This window comes from Triticum aestivum, chromosome 5A (assembly GCF_018294505.1).
Source record: "Triticum aestivum cultivar Chinese Spring chromosome 5A, IWGSC CS RefSeq v2.1, whole genome shotgun sequence".
NCBI classification, from domain to species: Eukaryota; Viridiplantae; Streptophyta; class Magnoliopsida; order Poales; family Poaceae; genus Triticum; species Triticum aestivum.
The window spans coordinates 482371130-482387224 of NC_057806.1; the positions used below are offsets into that span (position 1 = coordinate 482371130).

The following is a 16095-nucleotide window of genomic DNA, read 5'->3' on the forward strand; positions in this document are numbered from 1 at the left end:
GTTATTCCGCAATCAACATCGATGCCCGTTATCACCTGATGCAATAGCTGCTTTGGTATGCCCCTTCCTGTCCCTGAGCTAGTAACAGGGGCAGCAACTATGGTGACCGAAGGACTTTTCCAAGTGAAGCACTGTAATACAATTCTGATTCCTACCAGCAAGGCAGGAGGAAAGAACTATCGATGTCGCTACCACCATTGGCATTCATCATCCATGTAAAAGCTGACTAAATCCCTGAAAGGCTTGCAGGGCGCCTAATGAAGACGCATGATCCCCCTTTTATCTACCACTAATTTACATCAGTTCTGACACTTGAATAGCTAACTGCCTGATCAGTCGCTGGCAGCACTGTTGGCGATAGTTACAGCAGAATTTAGATGATGCTGATGTCTCACGGTCACAAGAGAAGTTATTGGCAGTGGGGAAGCAAACAGCGGCATGGGAGAGGGAGCACTTGCCTGGAACTTCTCGGCCGCGAGGGGGTCATTGCGGTTCTTGTCGGGGTGGACCTGCCTCGCCTGCAACAACAACGACACCAGCAAACCGGAATGAGAGCGAAGTTCGCCGGTGGAGACGGAGCGGGACAGGAAAGCGCGCGCGGCAGGGCGTGGCAGTGGCACGACCTTGACGTAGTAGGCCTTCTTGATGTCGGCCTCGGTGGCCGCCGGGCTGACCCCGAGCACGTCGTAGTACCCGGTCTCCCGCACCATCGTCGAGCCAACCAATCGACCGATCACTCAATCAATCAGACAGACAGCCGCCGCTCCGGCGCCGGATCTCGCGCGCCGCCTCCTCCCGAGATCTCCTGCTGCTGCTGCTGCTCCGCGTCGCGGCGTGGTGGGCGGGGCGGAGGAATGGGAGGCCGGCGCGGGTGTGGCGGCTGAGGGGGGTGGGATCCCCGGCCGACCATAAAGGGCGTGGAATGGAAAGGGGCGAATAATTTCGTTTTGCTGCTTTCTTTTTCGCCGGCTCCGCGTGGAATAGTGGGGGGATGAGTCACGTTGACATGGCGGAGAAGCCCGCCCGATTTGGAACGCCTCCAGTTCCAATGGGGATTGATTCCCTCCCTCTCGTTAATCGCCGCGGGTTGGATTTGCGGCGATGCAGTAGAGGTGGTGGACAACGTGGCCCACCGGCGACCGGAGACCGGAGCCGAGCCACCAGAGTAGACTGGTGGGTGACCGGAGCCGGTGGAGGAGACGCCCGGCTTGGGTTGGGTTTGGACATGGAGGCGGTACTGTAGAACCTTTAGACCAAAAGAAAAAAAACTGTTTGTCTCTCTCAAAACCGCTTTATAGATAAAGCAGCTATCAAATTCATACTGTAATAAAATAAATAAAAGAGACAAAAACACCAAGTGGCCGATAGATTGGCTTAGAGTCGACGGTGCAAGGCGGCGAGCTGCTACAGTCACCGGGTCCATCATGTTGCCAAGCCGGTCCCAATCTCATTGTCTAGATTCAAGATGTAAGTGGACATGTTATTGGGCATTGTGGGATTTGCCCGCACTAACCATCATTCCTTACGCGGGATTATGTCAAAGTCCATTTAATATTTATGTGGTTACCGTGGCGTCCTGACCATTTATACAGTGGTTCATCCATTTACTTAACGCATCAGTTCGTCTGTTATATAAAAACCATCAGTTCATTCATTAGAAAAATGAACGGCGTCAAAACTAAAGCCTGGCACACATACAGAGGCGAGTTTCAAGGATTCAGAGACAAACACATACAAAAGCGAGCTTCGGGGATTTAAAGACAAACGCATACAAAAAGAGAGCTTCAAGCTTCAGAGACAAGCTTATTAGAATCATCACCTTCAGGATGAATGACTTCTGATGGCCCCTCGACTATTGATAACAGCACTACTGCACTAGTGCGTGCCAAGGATGAAGGATTCAGAGTTCATCAACCTTCAGACGACATCCGCCGGTCCCATCTCCCATAGGTTGCGTCGCAGCAGAGGGGAGAGGCGGATGAGCGAGAGGGAAAGCAGAGCATAGGTACTATGAAATAGTTGTCGAAGACCTCCTTCGCCGTACCTAGCTGCACCTGCCGTCAAAACCATCGTCGCCATCGACGGAGTTGAAGAGAGTATCGACAGGATTGGAGAGATACTAGAGGAGGCGCTCCGCAAGGCTCGACTCGGTCCTCGGCGCTTCCCGGCAGCGGCCTCTTCCAGAAACATGGCGGCGAGGTCTCCGACGCTTCCCGACATCGGCCTCTTCCAGAAACATGGCGACGACAGCGGTGCATGGAACGAAGGGAGAACTGGAATGGGGAGGTGGTGCCGGTGGAGACAGCGGCGATGATGCCTATGGCATGGCGATCGCGGTGCGACTGTGCGGGGGAGAGGATTGGAACGGTGTGCATCGAGTGTTGTGGTCGGCCGCTGGCTTCATGGGCTTTTCTGGGCTGTCCATTTGTGCCATTTAATTTTTCTGGATATCCACCAACGCCGTTTGATCCTTTTTTGGTGAATGGCATATGTGGGACTAGTGGGACCCACCACCATATACATCCTGAGTCTAGATAACAGGTGCCGGTGCTTAAAAATGCCGAAAATTTGAATATAGAGTTAGTGGCATGCTATAGGAAGAGGTGTCTCCCCCTCCCGATCTGGTATGCCTGGGTTTCTAGAAACTTTGCCAGGTCCCAGGCCTCCTAGTCAAGTCTCATAGCCTCGCGAACAATAGATCAAAGAAATCGAGCAGCAGAGCAGACAAAGAAGATGTCGGTCCCAGTCTTTGGGACACCACAAAGAGGACATAGTTCATTGCCAGGCCCGTTCCGCTTGGCCCTCTGTCCCCGAAGGGTGGCGATCCCATAGAAGTTGTCACACAAAAAACTTGATCGTGAGGGGGAGAGATGCTTTCCATAGAGGTGTGGTCCATGTGAGAACCGAGCACCATATGTCGACCCAATAGAGAAAAACCCCGGGGGGAATAAGCGCCAAGATATGGCATCCTGATAGTCCGGAAACAACGACGAAAGGTCACTAAAGGGCAGCCCAAGCAACATTTTACTCATGTCCAAATGTTCGTCCGAACGTGATATCCCAAGTCCCATTGTGGGAGGTCGGGGACACCAACAGTCGCTGTCTGTTCAGATAGCAAACAACCCCAAGAACTCAATGCAGGATAGGGCTCCACCTACCCACTAGTCCAGCTAGAAGACGGTCCTATTTCCATTACCTTTGGAGATAGAGAGCCCTACGTTGGGGATATCGCTTATCGGAAACTTATCGGTCGACTCATGATAAGGGGTAAATCGGCCAGTTTATTGGCATATCGACCGATTTATCGCCATATCCGCTGATTTATCGACTGATTTATCTTATCAGTTAGACAACGGTAAGCGATAAATCGGCCGATTTATCGGAATATCGGAAGATATCTTGAACAGTCTGCCTAAGAAAAATCTCATTCTTGATCTGACTTTTAGAATTGAGATTCATCCCTACGCTCACGCGCTAGAAGGGGGCAGTCCTGCAAATACTTTGCTTTAATAAGTTGTAGCCAAAGGCCCCTCCGGTCATGTAGGATCCTCCAAAATCATCTCAACATAAGGGGCACATTCATGCGACGGGATGCAAGAATACCTAGACCCCAGGTCTTTGGGCAGGCAGATATCAACCTACTTGATCATAAGGTATTTCTGGCATCCATCAGCCGTCTGCTAGATGAAGCGTGATACCTCCTTATCAAATGAGCTATGCGCCCCTTCTGACACAATATATAACCCATCATATATATGGGGAGACTAGAAAGACACGAGTTGATAAGCACATTTTTACTCCCTTTGGACGTAAATCTACCTCACCATGGCACGGACCTAGAGGCGACCCAACTAGGGCAAAAGTCTTGGTTGGGGACCCTCGATTCAGATAGTGGCATACCTAAGCCCACAATGGGGAAAGAGGACAACTTGCAATTAAGGTTGTTTGTAATCCGCTACCGACCGTCAACAGATTAACCTAACACTACCACCTCACTCTTATCAAGATTGATCTTAAGGCCAAATCATGGCTTTAAAGCAAAAGAGAAAGAACTTGAGGTTAATGATATCAAGTTCTGACCAGCCAAGCATGATCATAGTGTCATCCGCATATTGAAGATGAGTAACACCACCTCCAGGGATAATATGCTCAACCACACTAGAGATGTGGTCAACCATCCTAGCCTTAATGGGTATGATAGTGCCTTCTCCTTTATATATAAAAAAGAAGTCATCGTTTTGTCTAAAGTCAAACTTGAGAGATATACATGCATATTCTATTTTTTGATGTAGTATATACATATTTACTACTCTGAACTAAAACCACGACATTTATTTCTGGATAGGAGGGAGTAAGAAATATGTATCCATATTATATTTATTTGATATAGTAGATGTTGTATATTTTGAATACTGATTTCATAGGTGTTGGTATTATTATTATATTTTCTATAAACTTGGTTAAAGTTAAGAAATATATTGGTTTCAATTTTTTGTTAGAAGGGAGTAGATACTTTGGCATGGGATGATGTGACGAAATACTCTGTGAAGAATCAAAACAAGATGTATACCAGGGTGAACAAAAACACATTTTTTACGTTTTATCTTAAGAAAAAACAGACTCGGATTTTGTAGTTTGAATTTGTATGAAATGGTGGATGTCGTATCTATGTCTTAGATAAATTTCAGCTTATTGTATGACCATTTGGACATATGCAAATTTTGCACAACTATTTACCCTTGTGTACCATGTTGCATGCGGCCCATCCGAGTTTTCGGGAAAAAATGGTACGGATACATGTCAGGCTAAATATGAACACTTATTTTCCCAAACAAAAATCTGAACACTTACGTCTTGTACAAAAGAAAAGAGAAAGGAATGGTATCCAATAATCCATATCTTCTCCCTAATGAACAGTAAACTAAAAAATAGTAAAAAAAAACTCTGAATATTCTTTTTTGACACCGGAAATGCTCAAGTCGGTTAGGAGTGTGTAATATTCATGGTGAAATGACATTTGAGAATCTCTAGAAAGAAATAAGGTCTCCAAAATACTTTTTTTAAAGGTTTCTTTGAGAGCCGACTTTTTTTCTGTCTACAGATCCCCGTTCCTCGAATGTTATTTGGCCATGAAATTTTGCAAGCTCATAGCACACTCAAGCATCTTTGGGGCCAAAAGAATTCAGATTTTTTCTCACCAGCAAAGAAAAAGAATCCAGATTTTTCTGATTTTGTTTTCTAATTTATTTCTGAATTTACTGTTTATGATGGGTGTAGATGAGCATGGGCACCACAACGCCGTCCTTCGATGGTATCATGTTACTATTTTTACATGTTTGATGCCTTTCCCTATACACATCACAAAATGGTCCAATTTTTATGGGTTTCTGCAGGTGTGCATGCTATTGCATAACCTATGCAGTTTTTCACCTTTTTGTGTAAACATTGAACCGACACATGAAAATAGTGCTTATCATACATATTTGCAACATGATATCAGTGTAGCATCAACATCAACTATATGAACTGTATGTAATTCGAGTGCTTGTTCCAACTCCAGTAAGAAGATACCACTGAATATTCTAACAACTTAACATCTCAAGCTGTGATGATACACATTAATAATGTTGCCGATAATTGATATACGCACTCAGTACAATTACAAGCACAATGTTTCAATCACATCCCATCTAAAATTATACTATAAGCATCATGATAATAAACCCGAGCTTAACATCTAAAGCTCAAGAAGCATGGCATCTGCTGCAGGGCTCCAGAACATCTAACTTCACCGTGGAGGGGACCTTCCCCTGGATGTGCGTTTGGATAGCCAAGAGCGGTCTAGGGGCTTCCATTTGAGTACGCTCGCGCATGCTAGAGCATGTGTCACTGATGCCATCAGAACACCTAACAACATAATAAGTGGTGTCCAACGAAAGGGACTCGAGTGACCCTGTGTTCTCAATGATATGAACCATTAGCTCGATCAAGCTTTTTGTAGAGTTAAAACCCAAGACCTTCATGCTCTTCAGCTTGCCATGTCGATGTCCTGGCATCTGCCTCGGATGCGAGGGGTCCCCGATAATCGACTCATGCTCCATGGGTTTCGTTGGTGTCTGCATATGAGCGGCCAGTAAATTAATGGTTCTACCATTTACAATTGCTAGATATATCTTTCAAGGATGAGCACTGACTTACTGTCAAGGCGAAAGTCTCCAACGATGGACAAGCATCAAGAAATGAAACCAAAGACATATAATCATTCGCATCATGAAATGGGAAGGTATGAACCCAAATACTGAGGAACTTGACGTAGAGGAATCGACTGTGCATCATAGTGTTACTGGCCTGCATAAAGATACTCCATGATTAGTTACCGTGTAACGGTGTAAGATATAAATATTTTCATACGAACGTCCGAAGAGTATACCCCAAGACACGAAGTTATGCAAAGAGTTTGGAGGTTTGGCGCAATTGACGGAAGTGTAGCACGAGCATCATCGAGGGCCTGTGGATGGGACAATACTAGTTTCTCCAATTGCAATGGCTCTCCAAGTGAGAGTTGTACTCGTTTACCAGCAAAGTAAAAGCTGAAGAGATTTGGAGCTTTGCTCTCTATAGCTCGTAGAGTGTTGCAACTGATAATGTGAAGCCTCCTGAGCCGGTCCAGTGCATAGTAGCCGGAAACGGGGAACGGTAGGCCGTCCCTCGATCCCGATTCATCGACCCGGAATCGGATTCGGGAACGAGGTCGGATTCGGTACGATTCGATGAAGATTCGGCGTTCCTGCAGCCTGCTCCTCGATTCAGGTTCGAGGATCCAACAGCCAAAACGTGAGGCATAATTTACTCACGCCGTCGTTTCTTTTCTCAAGGACTCCTCGTTCTTCCTCCAGTCCATTAATTGCAAGGGATCCGTTAACAGCAAGGAATGCTGACCATCAGGGAGTCGTCGTTCTTTAGGAACTGCGTTTCTCGACTCATGGTACCGTACCGGGTTCATCGTACCCAAACGGATTGGATCGCGTCCCCGCTATAAAAAAATCGTTCGAGAGATGTATACCCTCGTTGTACCCTATTTTTTTCAGCCACCGACTCTCGTCCCTCGTTCCCGTTCCTCGTTCCCACCGTACCGGAAACATGGCAACTATGGTCCAGTGTGCAAGGTATCTTGAGGCAAGTGATCCCACTGCAATTCCCAAATGCAAACAGCTACAAAACAGGACAACTGGAAAGAAGGCAACCTAATTCATCCTCCTTGATGCCCACATGATACAGGTGAAGCTGTGTAAGGCTTCTCAAGCAGCTGAGTTTGGCCGCGGGACCAAAGGCGCAACCCGCAAGGTGTAGATGCCGAATTGAGTTCCCACTCAGATCAGATAAAAGTGAGCACGGGAAGCGGTATGTTGCCAATGCTGAAGACAACTGAAAACTGAGTTCTTCAATAACCGGTGTAATGGCAACCTGAAGCCATCTATCGAGAGAGCAACAGTCGCTGGAACTGGGGCCAATGAATTCAAGCCTGAGAGTCTTCAAGCCACCAGAGTGGCTTGTCAGAACTTGGTTGACCCTGCTGGAGAATTCTCTTGCTGGTTTATTTTTTTGGAAAAGGAGGCGTACCCCCGGCCTTTGCATCCGAAAAATGCATGCGGCCATCTTTATTAAAAACGAGGTTCAAAACAAAGGTAGTCTTAACTCCATTACAGCTCGCAAGAGGAGCGAAAATAAAAAAGAGCTCTGAAAGCCACAACCGCCATGTGCAAAAGAATAGAACACTAAACGCCTATTCTATGCAGAGATCGCCATCCAAACCGGTTGAATATATCCCGTACTGCCGTCTCCCATTGGATGCACCCAGTAACCAACGGCTCCCTGACTCCATAGGAGTGAGTAAGGACCACGTACGGATCTAGGCACTAGCTCTGAAGATGACCTGCAAGAATGTTAAAGAATGTTGTCTGTTAAAGATCATATCGTTTCTGCAGTTCCATATAGCCCAAAAAAGCGCACATATTTCAATCCGAATACGAGACGCAGTAATCAAATCGATACCAGCTAGCCAGGTCCCAAATAAACCTTCAATACTAGTTGGTGGATTAATGTTAAAGGCTATATGAATTGATCGCCATAGTAATCTCGCAAGGGGGTACTCTATAAATAAGTGTTGGATTGTCTCATCATGCACACAAAAACAACATCGTGGACTGCCCACCCACCTTCGCTTTATCAAATTGTCCTTGGTAAGGATCACTTGGTTGTGTACAAACCACATAAAGATTTTAATACGCAAGGGGGCCTTCACCTTCCAAATATGTAGGGATCTTGGGATTGGACCAGAGTTAATGAGATCCATATAAAACGATTTAACCGTGAACACACCGTTGCTTGTTAGTTTCCATATGAAAGAATCAGGTTGATCAGATAATTGAACATCCATTAACCGTCTAACCAAGTGTAGCCAGGAATTCTAACGTTCCTCGACTAGAGATCTCCTAAACGATGTATTTAAGGGTACCTCTTGTAAGATATTGGCCATGTAATCTTCTTTACGTTGAACAATATTATATAAGGTAGGGTATTGCAGTGCTAAAGGTTCGTCCCCTAGCCACGTATCTTTCCAAAATCTTGTTGTCAGCCCATTGCCAACACAGAATTTGGCCCTTCGAAAGAACAAATCTTTCATTCTCATGAGTCCCTTCCAGAAAGGAGAATCCGTAGGTCTTGCAGTAACTTGGGCTAAGGTTTTTGAGTGTAAATATTTGTTTTGTAGTATCTCAGCCCACATACCATCATGTTCTACTGACAACCGATATAACCATTTACTCATTAAGCATTTATTCTTAATCTCTAGATTTTCAGTGCCCAGACCACCCTGGTCCTTGGGTCTGCAAATGATATCCCACCTAGCCAAACGGTATTTCTTCTTAATGTCATCTGACTGCCAAAAGAATTTAGATCGATAGAAATCCAGTCTCTTCCGTACCCCCTTAGGTACTTCAAAGAGAGATAACAGGAACATCGACATACTAGTTAATACTGAATTAATTAGAACTAACCGACCTCCATGTGACATTAGCTTGCCCTTCCAGCAACTAAGTTTTTTTTCAAATCGATCTTCGATACATTTCCATTCTTTATTAGTCGGCTTTCGATGATCAATGGGAATGCCCAGATAACTAAAAGGCAAAGATCCCAATTCACATCCGAACAATTGTTTATATGTCTCTTGTTCTTCGTTGGCTCTCCCAAAACAGAACAATCCGCTCTTATGGAAATTAATTTTTAAACCCGACAATTGTTCAAAAAGACATAGCACTAGTTTCATGTTTCTGGCCTTTGCGAGATCATTTACCATAAAAATGATAGTATCGTCGGCATACTGTAAGATAGATACTCCCCCATCAACAAGATGTGGTACTAGGCCACCTACATGACCTTTCTCTTTGGCTCTTCCAATGAGAATGGCTAACAAATCTGCGACTATATTGAATAGGAGCGGTGACATCAAATCCCCTTGTCTCAAACTCTTATGAGTCTAAAAGTAGTGTCCTATATCATCGTTAACCCTAACTCCGACACTACCTTTTTGGACTAGGGAATCCACCTGATTCCTCCACATCTCGTTGAACCCCTTCATGTGCATTGCCTGCTGAAGGAACGACCACTTGACTTTATCGTATGCCTTTTCAAAATCTACTTTGAAGATAACTCCATCTAGTTTCTTCGAGTGGATTTCGTGAAGAGTTTCGTGTAGGACAACCACCCCTTCTAGGATATGTCGTCCTGGCATGAAAGCCGTCTGACTTGGTTGCACCACCGAGTGTGTGATCCGTGTCAATCTATTAGTCCCCACTTTGGTGAAAATTTTGAAACTCACATTTAAAAGGCATATCGGTCTGAACTGCTCAATGTGAATTGCTTCCACTTTCTTGCTGGTTCATGCTTTACATGTATATCTCCATTCCAGTCTACTATTAAGTTACTGAATGCGAGGTTGGGATAGCACCTCCAACGACGTCGAAAGGCGCGAGACACACAGGCAGCACGTGCAGCATCTTGATTGGAACTAGTGAGTATATATGATGCCAGATGTCCTGCAAGCACAATCATGAAGAAGAACTCAACACTAGATTTATGAAGAAAGATGGTTAATTTCGTCCGAGGAGAGAAAACAGAAGCAAAATCGTGGAATAATATTCTGCCCCAGGTGCTGTGCACATGCTCGCGCAAAGTCGGTAATTGAGGAGGAAGATACTGTATTCTTTTTTCAGCAAAAAATATTAGTGGCTTTCCTAAAAAAAGCTGCTGATGGCAACTACGATATAGTATAATTTTTTGAGTTACCCATGGAGCAGTCAACAACATCACCTATCTGGCATTTTGGCTTCCTATATACACCGTACAGAAAAATGTTTGAATAATGTTAATTGCATAATAGCACGCTGTATATATAAAGATCAATGTAGCAACGAAAGAGCAAGAAGGAAGAGCAATAAATATTTAACTTGTACATGGTACAAATGACATTCAGATATTTATAATCAGGCAGAAAGCTCATGCGAAAGCTTTGGCAGCCAGCCAGCAAGTTATATGACATGAGACTTGGAAACTAGGATGAGAGGCTGGAGAGACCGGATAAAAGGTTGGTGTTTCACACACATAATAGTGAGCCATAGACTGCAGATGGATCACTTTTTTTTTTACTTCTTGCAGGGACTTGGTGTATCGGTTACAGGAGAAAAAATAAATAAAGAATGAAGTAAGGCAATCAGGGCCGGCCCTGGGCCAGGGCAGCGGGGGCGACGGCCTGGGGCCCAGCCAAACTAGGGGCCCCGACCCAGGCCATATATATATATGCTTGAGGTACAGCCATACAAGTGGAGAACCAACAAGGCCTGAGAGGCCCATCGTGATATGTATGTAGATAAGAAGCCCAAAAAATGCACATGCTGAATTCGTTCCGAATAACGATCGGTTGTAAGTATATGTACTCCCTCCGTAAACTAATATAAGAGCGTTTAGAATACTAAAATAGTGATCTAAATGCTCTTATATTAGTTTACAGAGGGAGTACGTGTTTGCGCGGAGTCATGGCTGTCAGTTTTTTTTCCTTTTGACCTTTCCGTCGCTGTTAGTTTGATTGCTTCTTCAATTCTCCAAACCCAATCGATAGCAGTATTCACAAGCTCGGGGCCTATGGCTTTGTTTCCCATCATAAACGGAGGACGGAGCGGCCCAATGCCGTGAAACTCTGCCGCAGTCCGGAGCATTGCAACGGCTGCCGACTGCGCCTAGGGCGAGGAAAACCCGAACGAGTGAGGTAATTTATTTTATGAATCGTTCAGCCCTTATTTTTAATCTGATGGATGGAAATTAAGTTGTATTCTTGTTTTTATAACACTTGCACTCTTTGAGGAGATAGCTGGTGTTGGTCACGTGGTCTCAACGTTTTGTACTTGGATAGTTGTAGAGCACACCAGTGTTGGAGCACACATTATTGCTGCGATTACCCCAAGTTGAGGTGTTCTCCTTTTTGTTTTTACAAATATGTTGCCTAAAACATTTTATCTAATTCTGAGAAGAGAACAAGGAGAAAATGAGCACATCAGTTAACTAAATTTTAGAAGGAGATTATGAATAAATTTATTTTTTGGAATCACACTACTTTATAATCTAAAGCAATTAGATGCCAATATTATTGAAGCACCACAACCTATTATTATCATATACTTTCTCCGTAAAGAAATATAAAAATGTTTAGATCACTACTTTAGTGATCTAAATGCTTCTATATTTCTAAGAGCGTTTAGATCACTAAAGTAGTGACCTAGACGCTCTTGTATTTTTTTATAGAGGAAGTACTATTTACAAGGGGAAAATATATCATAGTTTATGGCTTTACCAGATTTTTTTCATATCAAAGTATGGAATTCTTTTTTTCCTCCACCGCGGCCGCTGGGCCCACTCATGGAGTCCGCCCTGGGGCCCTCGAAACTCCAGGGCCGGTCCTGAAGGCAATCATGCTGATATTTTACTTGCAAGATGTCCTCGTTGGCTCTTTATTTCTGCCATACCTCTGGAAGATCTGGCCCTGATGAGTATTTCATCCTTTTCCCGCCTGCTTCTGAATCTTGATCCTGATGCCGGGACTGGGATGAACATTCGCCTTCCGCCGACATGGGAGTCGATGCATCTGCAACGACAGATCATTCTTGTAAGCACACATTGATACTTATTCCTTCCGTTCCATAATATAGGACACTTTTTGATACTACACTAATGTTAAAAAACATCTTACATTATGGGACGGAGAGAATAGATTAGAGAAGAAAACAACAGAGTTCCAATCCATTGATGACAGAGAAAAAGAAGAGCAACCCTAGACAGAGGGCACGGCAAGAGAGGAGGAGATTCGTTTACAGATGCCGCCGGACATGACATGAAGAAGAGTGAGGTTTGTTACCGCGGGCTCGGGCTTTGCGACGCCGCCGGCCCCGCTGCATGGCCATGGCCATGATGAGCCGCTTCATCGCCAGCGACCCCATGTCTGCCGCTCCGGCTCCGGTGTCTACCTATCTGAACCGGATCAGGAGTCTATATTGCGGAAAGTTCTCCTGGAAGCACGAGGTGCTCCTGGCGGTGTCCTGCACGGCTGCGCTGCTCCGTCTCCTCCCTCCCTCCCTCGAGGCCGACGACGAACCTGCGTCGCGCTTCACGGAACCGAAACAGAGGGGACGTGCCATGGGGGCGCTGGCGATGGAGCGGCTCATAATGGCCATGCGGCGGGACCGGCGCCGGCGCCGCCAAGTCCCAGGCCCGTGGTAAAGGCCCTGCCTGTTCACGTCCGGCGGCACGGCATCTCTCTCTTCAACCGTGCTTGCCCAGTTGCCCTGCTTGCCGCTTAGGGTTCCTTCTCCGGAAGAAAAATCCGATTTATTTATTTTGTCAAGGGAGTGAACTGATTGCTGCAAGAACAATGTGTTGCTGCAGATGGATCCGCTCCCATGTCGGTGAAAAGAGGATGTTCGTCCCGGCAACAAGATGAAGATTCACAAGGTGGGAAACGGATGAAATACTCAGGGCCAGATCTTCCTGAGGTATGGTATCAAGTGCTAATGAAAAACTTGTATATATTGCAACTAAAACACCAGCACAAAAGCATTTTTACCCGTGCTAGCTAGCTCACTAAAAATTGTTCTTTCACTATTTTAGTTAGCAAAACTGCATCATATATGCACATCATGCTTCCAGTTCCGGCCGGAGCATTTGAAGTTGTAATAAACTTGAACCCATATCTCTTGTTTAGAAGAATTTTGGGAGATGCATGGCCAGTTCTTATTACTTTTGCACGCAGGACATTTGGTGTCAGATACGCTCCCTGCTGTCAATGCAAGACGCCGCCCGTGCCGCCTGTGTTTCTCGCTCCTTCATGCAGTCCTGGAGGTGCCGTCCCAACCTCACCTTCACCAACGAAACGATGTGCCCGAAAGAAGATTTAAAAGCACCGGGATCGAACGCTACTATAATAGACTACAACAACAAAATCGACCGTGTTCTGAGGAACCGCCCGGGCGATGCCGCCGTGACGAAACTGAAGCTTGACTACCATGTTCCTCCTCTTGTTGGTAAACCATATCGTCGTCTCGATAGATGGCTCCAGATTGCTGTTACGCCGAGGACCGAAGAACTCGAGCTTCTAGTATGGTCGAAAGAGGCGAGCTTTGATTTCCCATGCACACTACTATCTGACAGGTGTGGGGGCTCGATTCAGAAGCTTTTCCTTTTCAGATGCGCCTTGCGTCCCACATTTCAACTTGGTTTGAGAAGCCTGAAAACGCTGTATCTGCGCGATGTGCGTATCACGGGGGAGGAGTTAGGATGCCTTCTGTCCAGTTCCACTGCTTTGGAACACCTGAAGCTTGTATATTGTGATGATATAGTTCGCCTGGAGATACCTTGCCTGCTGCAGCGGCTCAGCTTCCTGGAGGTGTCTGGATGCACGAATCTTCAAGTGATAGAGAACAAAGCTCCAAATCTCTCCAGATTTTGGTTAGAAGCAGGTGAACAAGTACAAGTCTCAGTTGGAGAGTCGAAAGTGAAGGACGTGCAGTTGACGCAGGATTATGCCATCAATTATGCTATTGAGAACCTTCCTTCACGTGTGCCGAATCTTGAGACACTTAACATACAATCTTCTCATGAGGTATGCTCTTGCTCTTAAGTTGGCGAATGTCCATATAACAGTAGCCGAATGTTGGAATAATTAACCTGAGTCATCTTTATGCAGATAGTCAATTCCTCGCTGGCATCTAGCAAGTTCCTCCACCTCAAGTTCTTGAGTATTGTTCTTATTAGTGGATCATATTTTCACCAGGACTACGATTTTTTGTCGTTGGTTCATTTTTTTGATGCTTCTCCTTCCCTCGAGACGTTTCGCTTGTATGTAAGTTTGCTGTTCACCCTTTCTTCAAAAAAGGAAACAAATCACTGTTCATCCTGCAAAGATTGTCTAATAACCATGTTTGGATCATCAATTTAAATACCTTGGCTTTTGATCTTAAGGTAATCGAGCATCCCATGGATGACTGGTTTGAGGGAGATCCCTCGTCTCTGAGGCGAATGCCACAACACTGCCATGGGAGCCTCAAGAGTGTGAAGATCATTGGTTTCTTCCCCCAAAAGAGCATGATTGAGCTAACATGTCATCTTCTCGAGAATGCAACGTCACTTGAGTCCCTTACAGTGGATGCTAGTCCAGCTAATTACAGGTGTTCTGGCAGTAAACCGGGCAGAAAATGCAGTCCCCTGACAAGTACAGCTATAGTGAAGGCACATAAATCAGTCTTGGCTGTGAAAAAATACATTGAGGGGAATGTTCCCTCTACAGTCAAGTTAAATGTTCCGGAGCCTTGCGGACGATGCCATCTTTTGAAAGAATCAGGTGTCAAACCATTCTATCTGATGTTTAATGATTAGATGTTTTAGTTGCCATGTTACTTTCAAGAGCTGTCCGACGTCTAGGGGTCTGTGATATTACATTCTTGTAAACTTTGTTTACCAGACTGTCCGATGTACTTAATATTGCTGTATCAGGTGCCATTAAACATTGTTGTGAATCTTTATAGTTTCTTACATTTGGCGTACTGTCTATCTTGGAATGGTGACACACATCTGACATCTCATCTTTGCCTTGACCTGTATGCTACTGCAAGTGATCATTTATAGCAGACATGTTTCATCCTGACTGAACATGCAGGAAAAGTGAACAAAACAGATGAAGTGGAAATAAGTGTTGAACATATCCATCAAGGTAGAGCACCTTATTTTGAAAAAATGCTAGAGCATCTTTGTTTGTTTGAAATATGTGTTTCAGTAGAGCAGCTCCTCCCACCCTCCCACCCTTACTTAAAAATGGGAACTCTGGACGTTTCGACTGTGCTATACTGCACACCTGTTTTGTTTGCTGTACTGAACTGTATTCCTGCATCGTACTTATCAAAGTTCTGATGCTAAGGCACTGGTTGATTTGCCACACTGAACTAGATTCTGCGCTGCGTTTCGGAATGTTCCAAATGCCAAGACCAACACAAACTGTTTGCCTCCGGTTCATACCAACTTAAAGGCTGCTGACAATTGTATTCCATCTGTACATGGCCCTGCTACCTCATAAGTACATCGCATTTCTGAAACTGTTTTGCTGTTTCTGATTTATTATCTATTACCACCAAATATTATTATCAGAACTAAACATCTTAAGCATCAGTGATGCACATTAATATCAGTGATGAAAAGCAAAAAAGACAGATGAAGTGGAAATAAGTGTTAAACAGATGCATCAAGGTAGAGCACCTTCCTTCCTAAAAAAATAAAAATCTTTGTTGCATCAGTTTAAAGATGCAAAGGCCCTAGGGTTCCCCAGGCGCTGCCCTTTGGCGTCTCGGTAAAAGGGACACTTCTCTCCCCCTTTCATTAAATCTTGTGATTCTTGTCATGGGACATTATATAATGTACTGATAAATAGCGGCTCTGAAGTCTGAACCTGCTATACTGCAGACCTGTTTTGGTTTGCGGTACCGAACTGTATTCCTGCACTGG

The 16095-nt window shown here is 44.9% G+C and overlaps 1 protein-coding gene across 1 annotated transcript in view; it reads right to left on the bottom strand.

The window, feature by feature from the left end:
- The window catches only part of LOC123104216 (chaperone protein dnaJ 10), a 5104-nt gene extending 3860 nt beyond the window's left edge, over positions 1-1244 (bottom strand). Inside the window, exons 1-2 of the mRNA XM_044525980.1 lie at positions 624-1244; positions 459-518 (exon numbers count right to left, since the gene is read on the bottom strand). Of these exons, the coding sequence (XP_044381915.1) occupies positions 459-518; positions 624-710 (147 nt within the window). The 5' untranslated portion in view covers positions 711-1244. The remainder of the gene's footprint in view (positions 1-458; positions 519-623) is intronic.
- Between the last annotated feature and the right edge of the window lie 14851 nt (positions 1245-16095).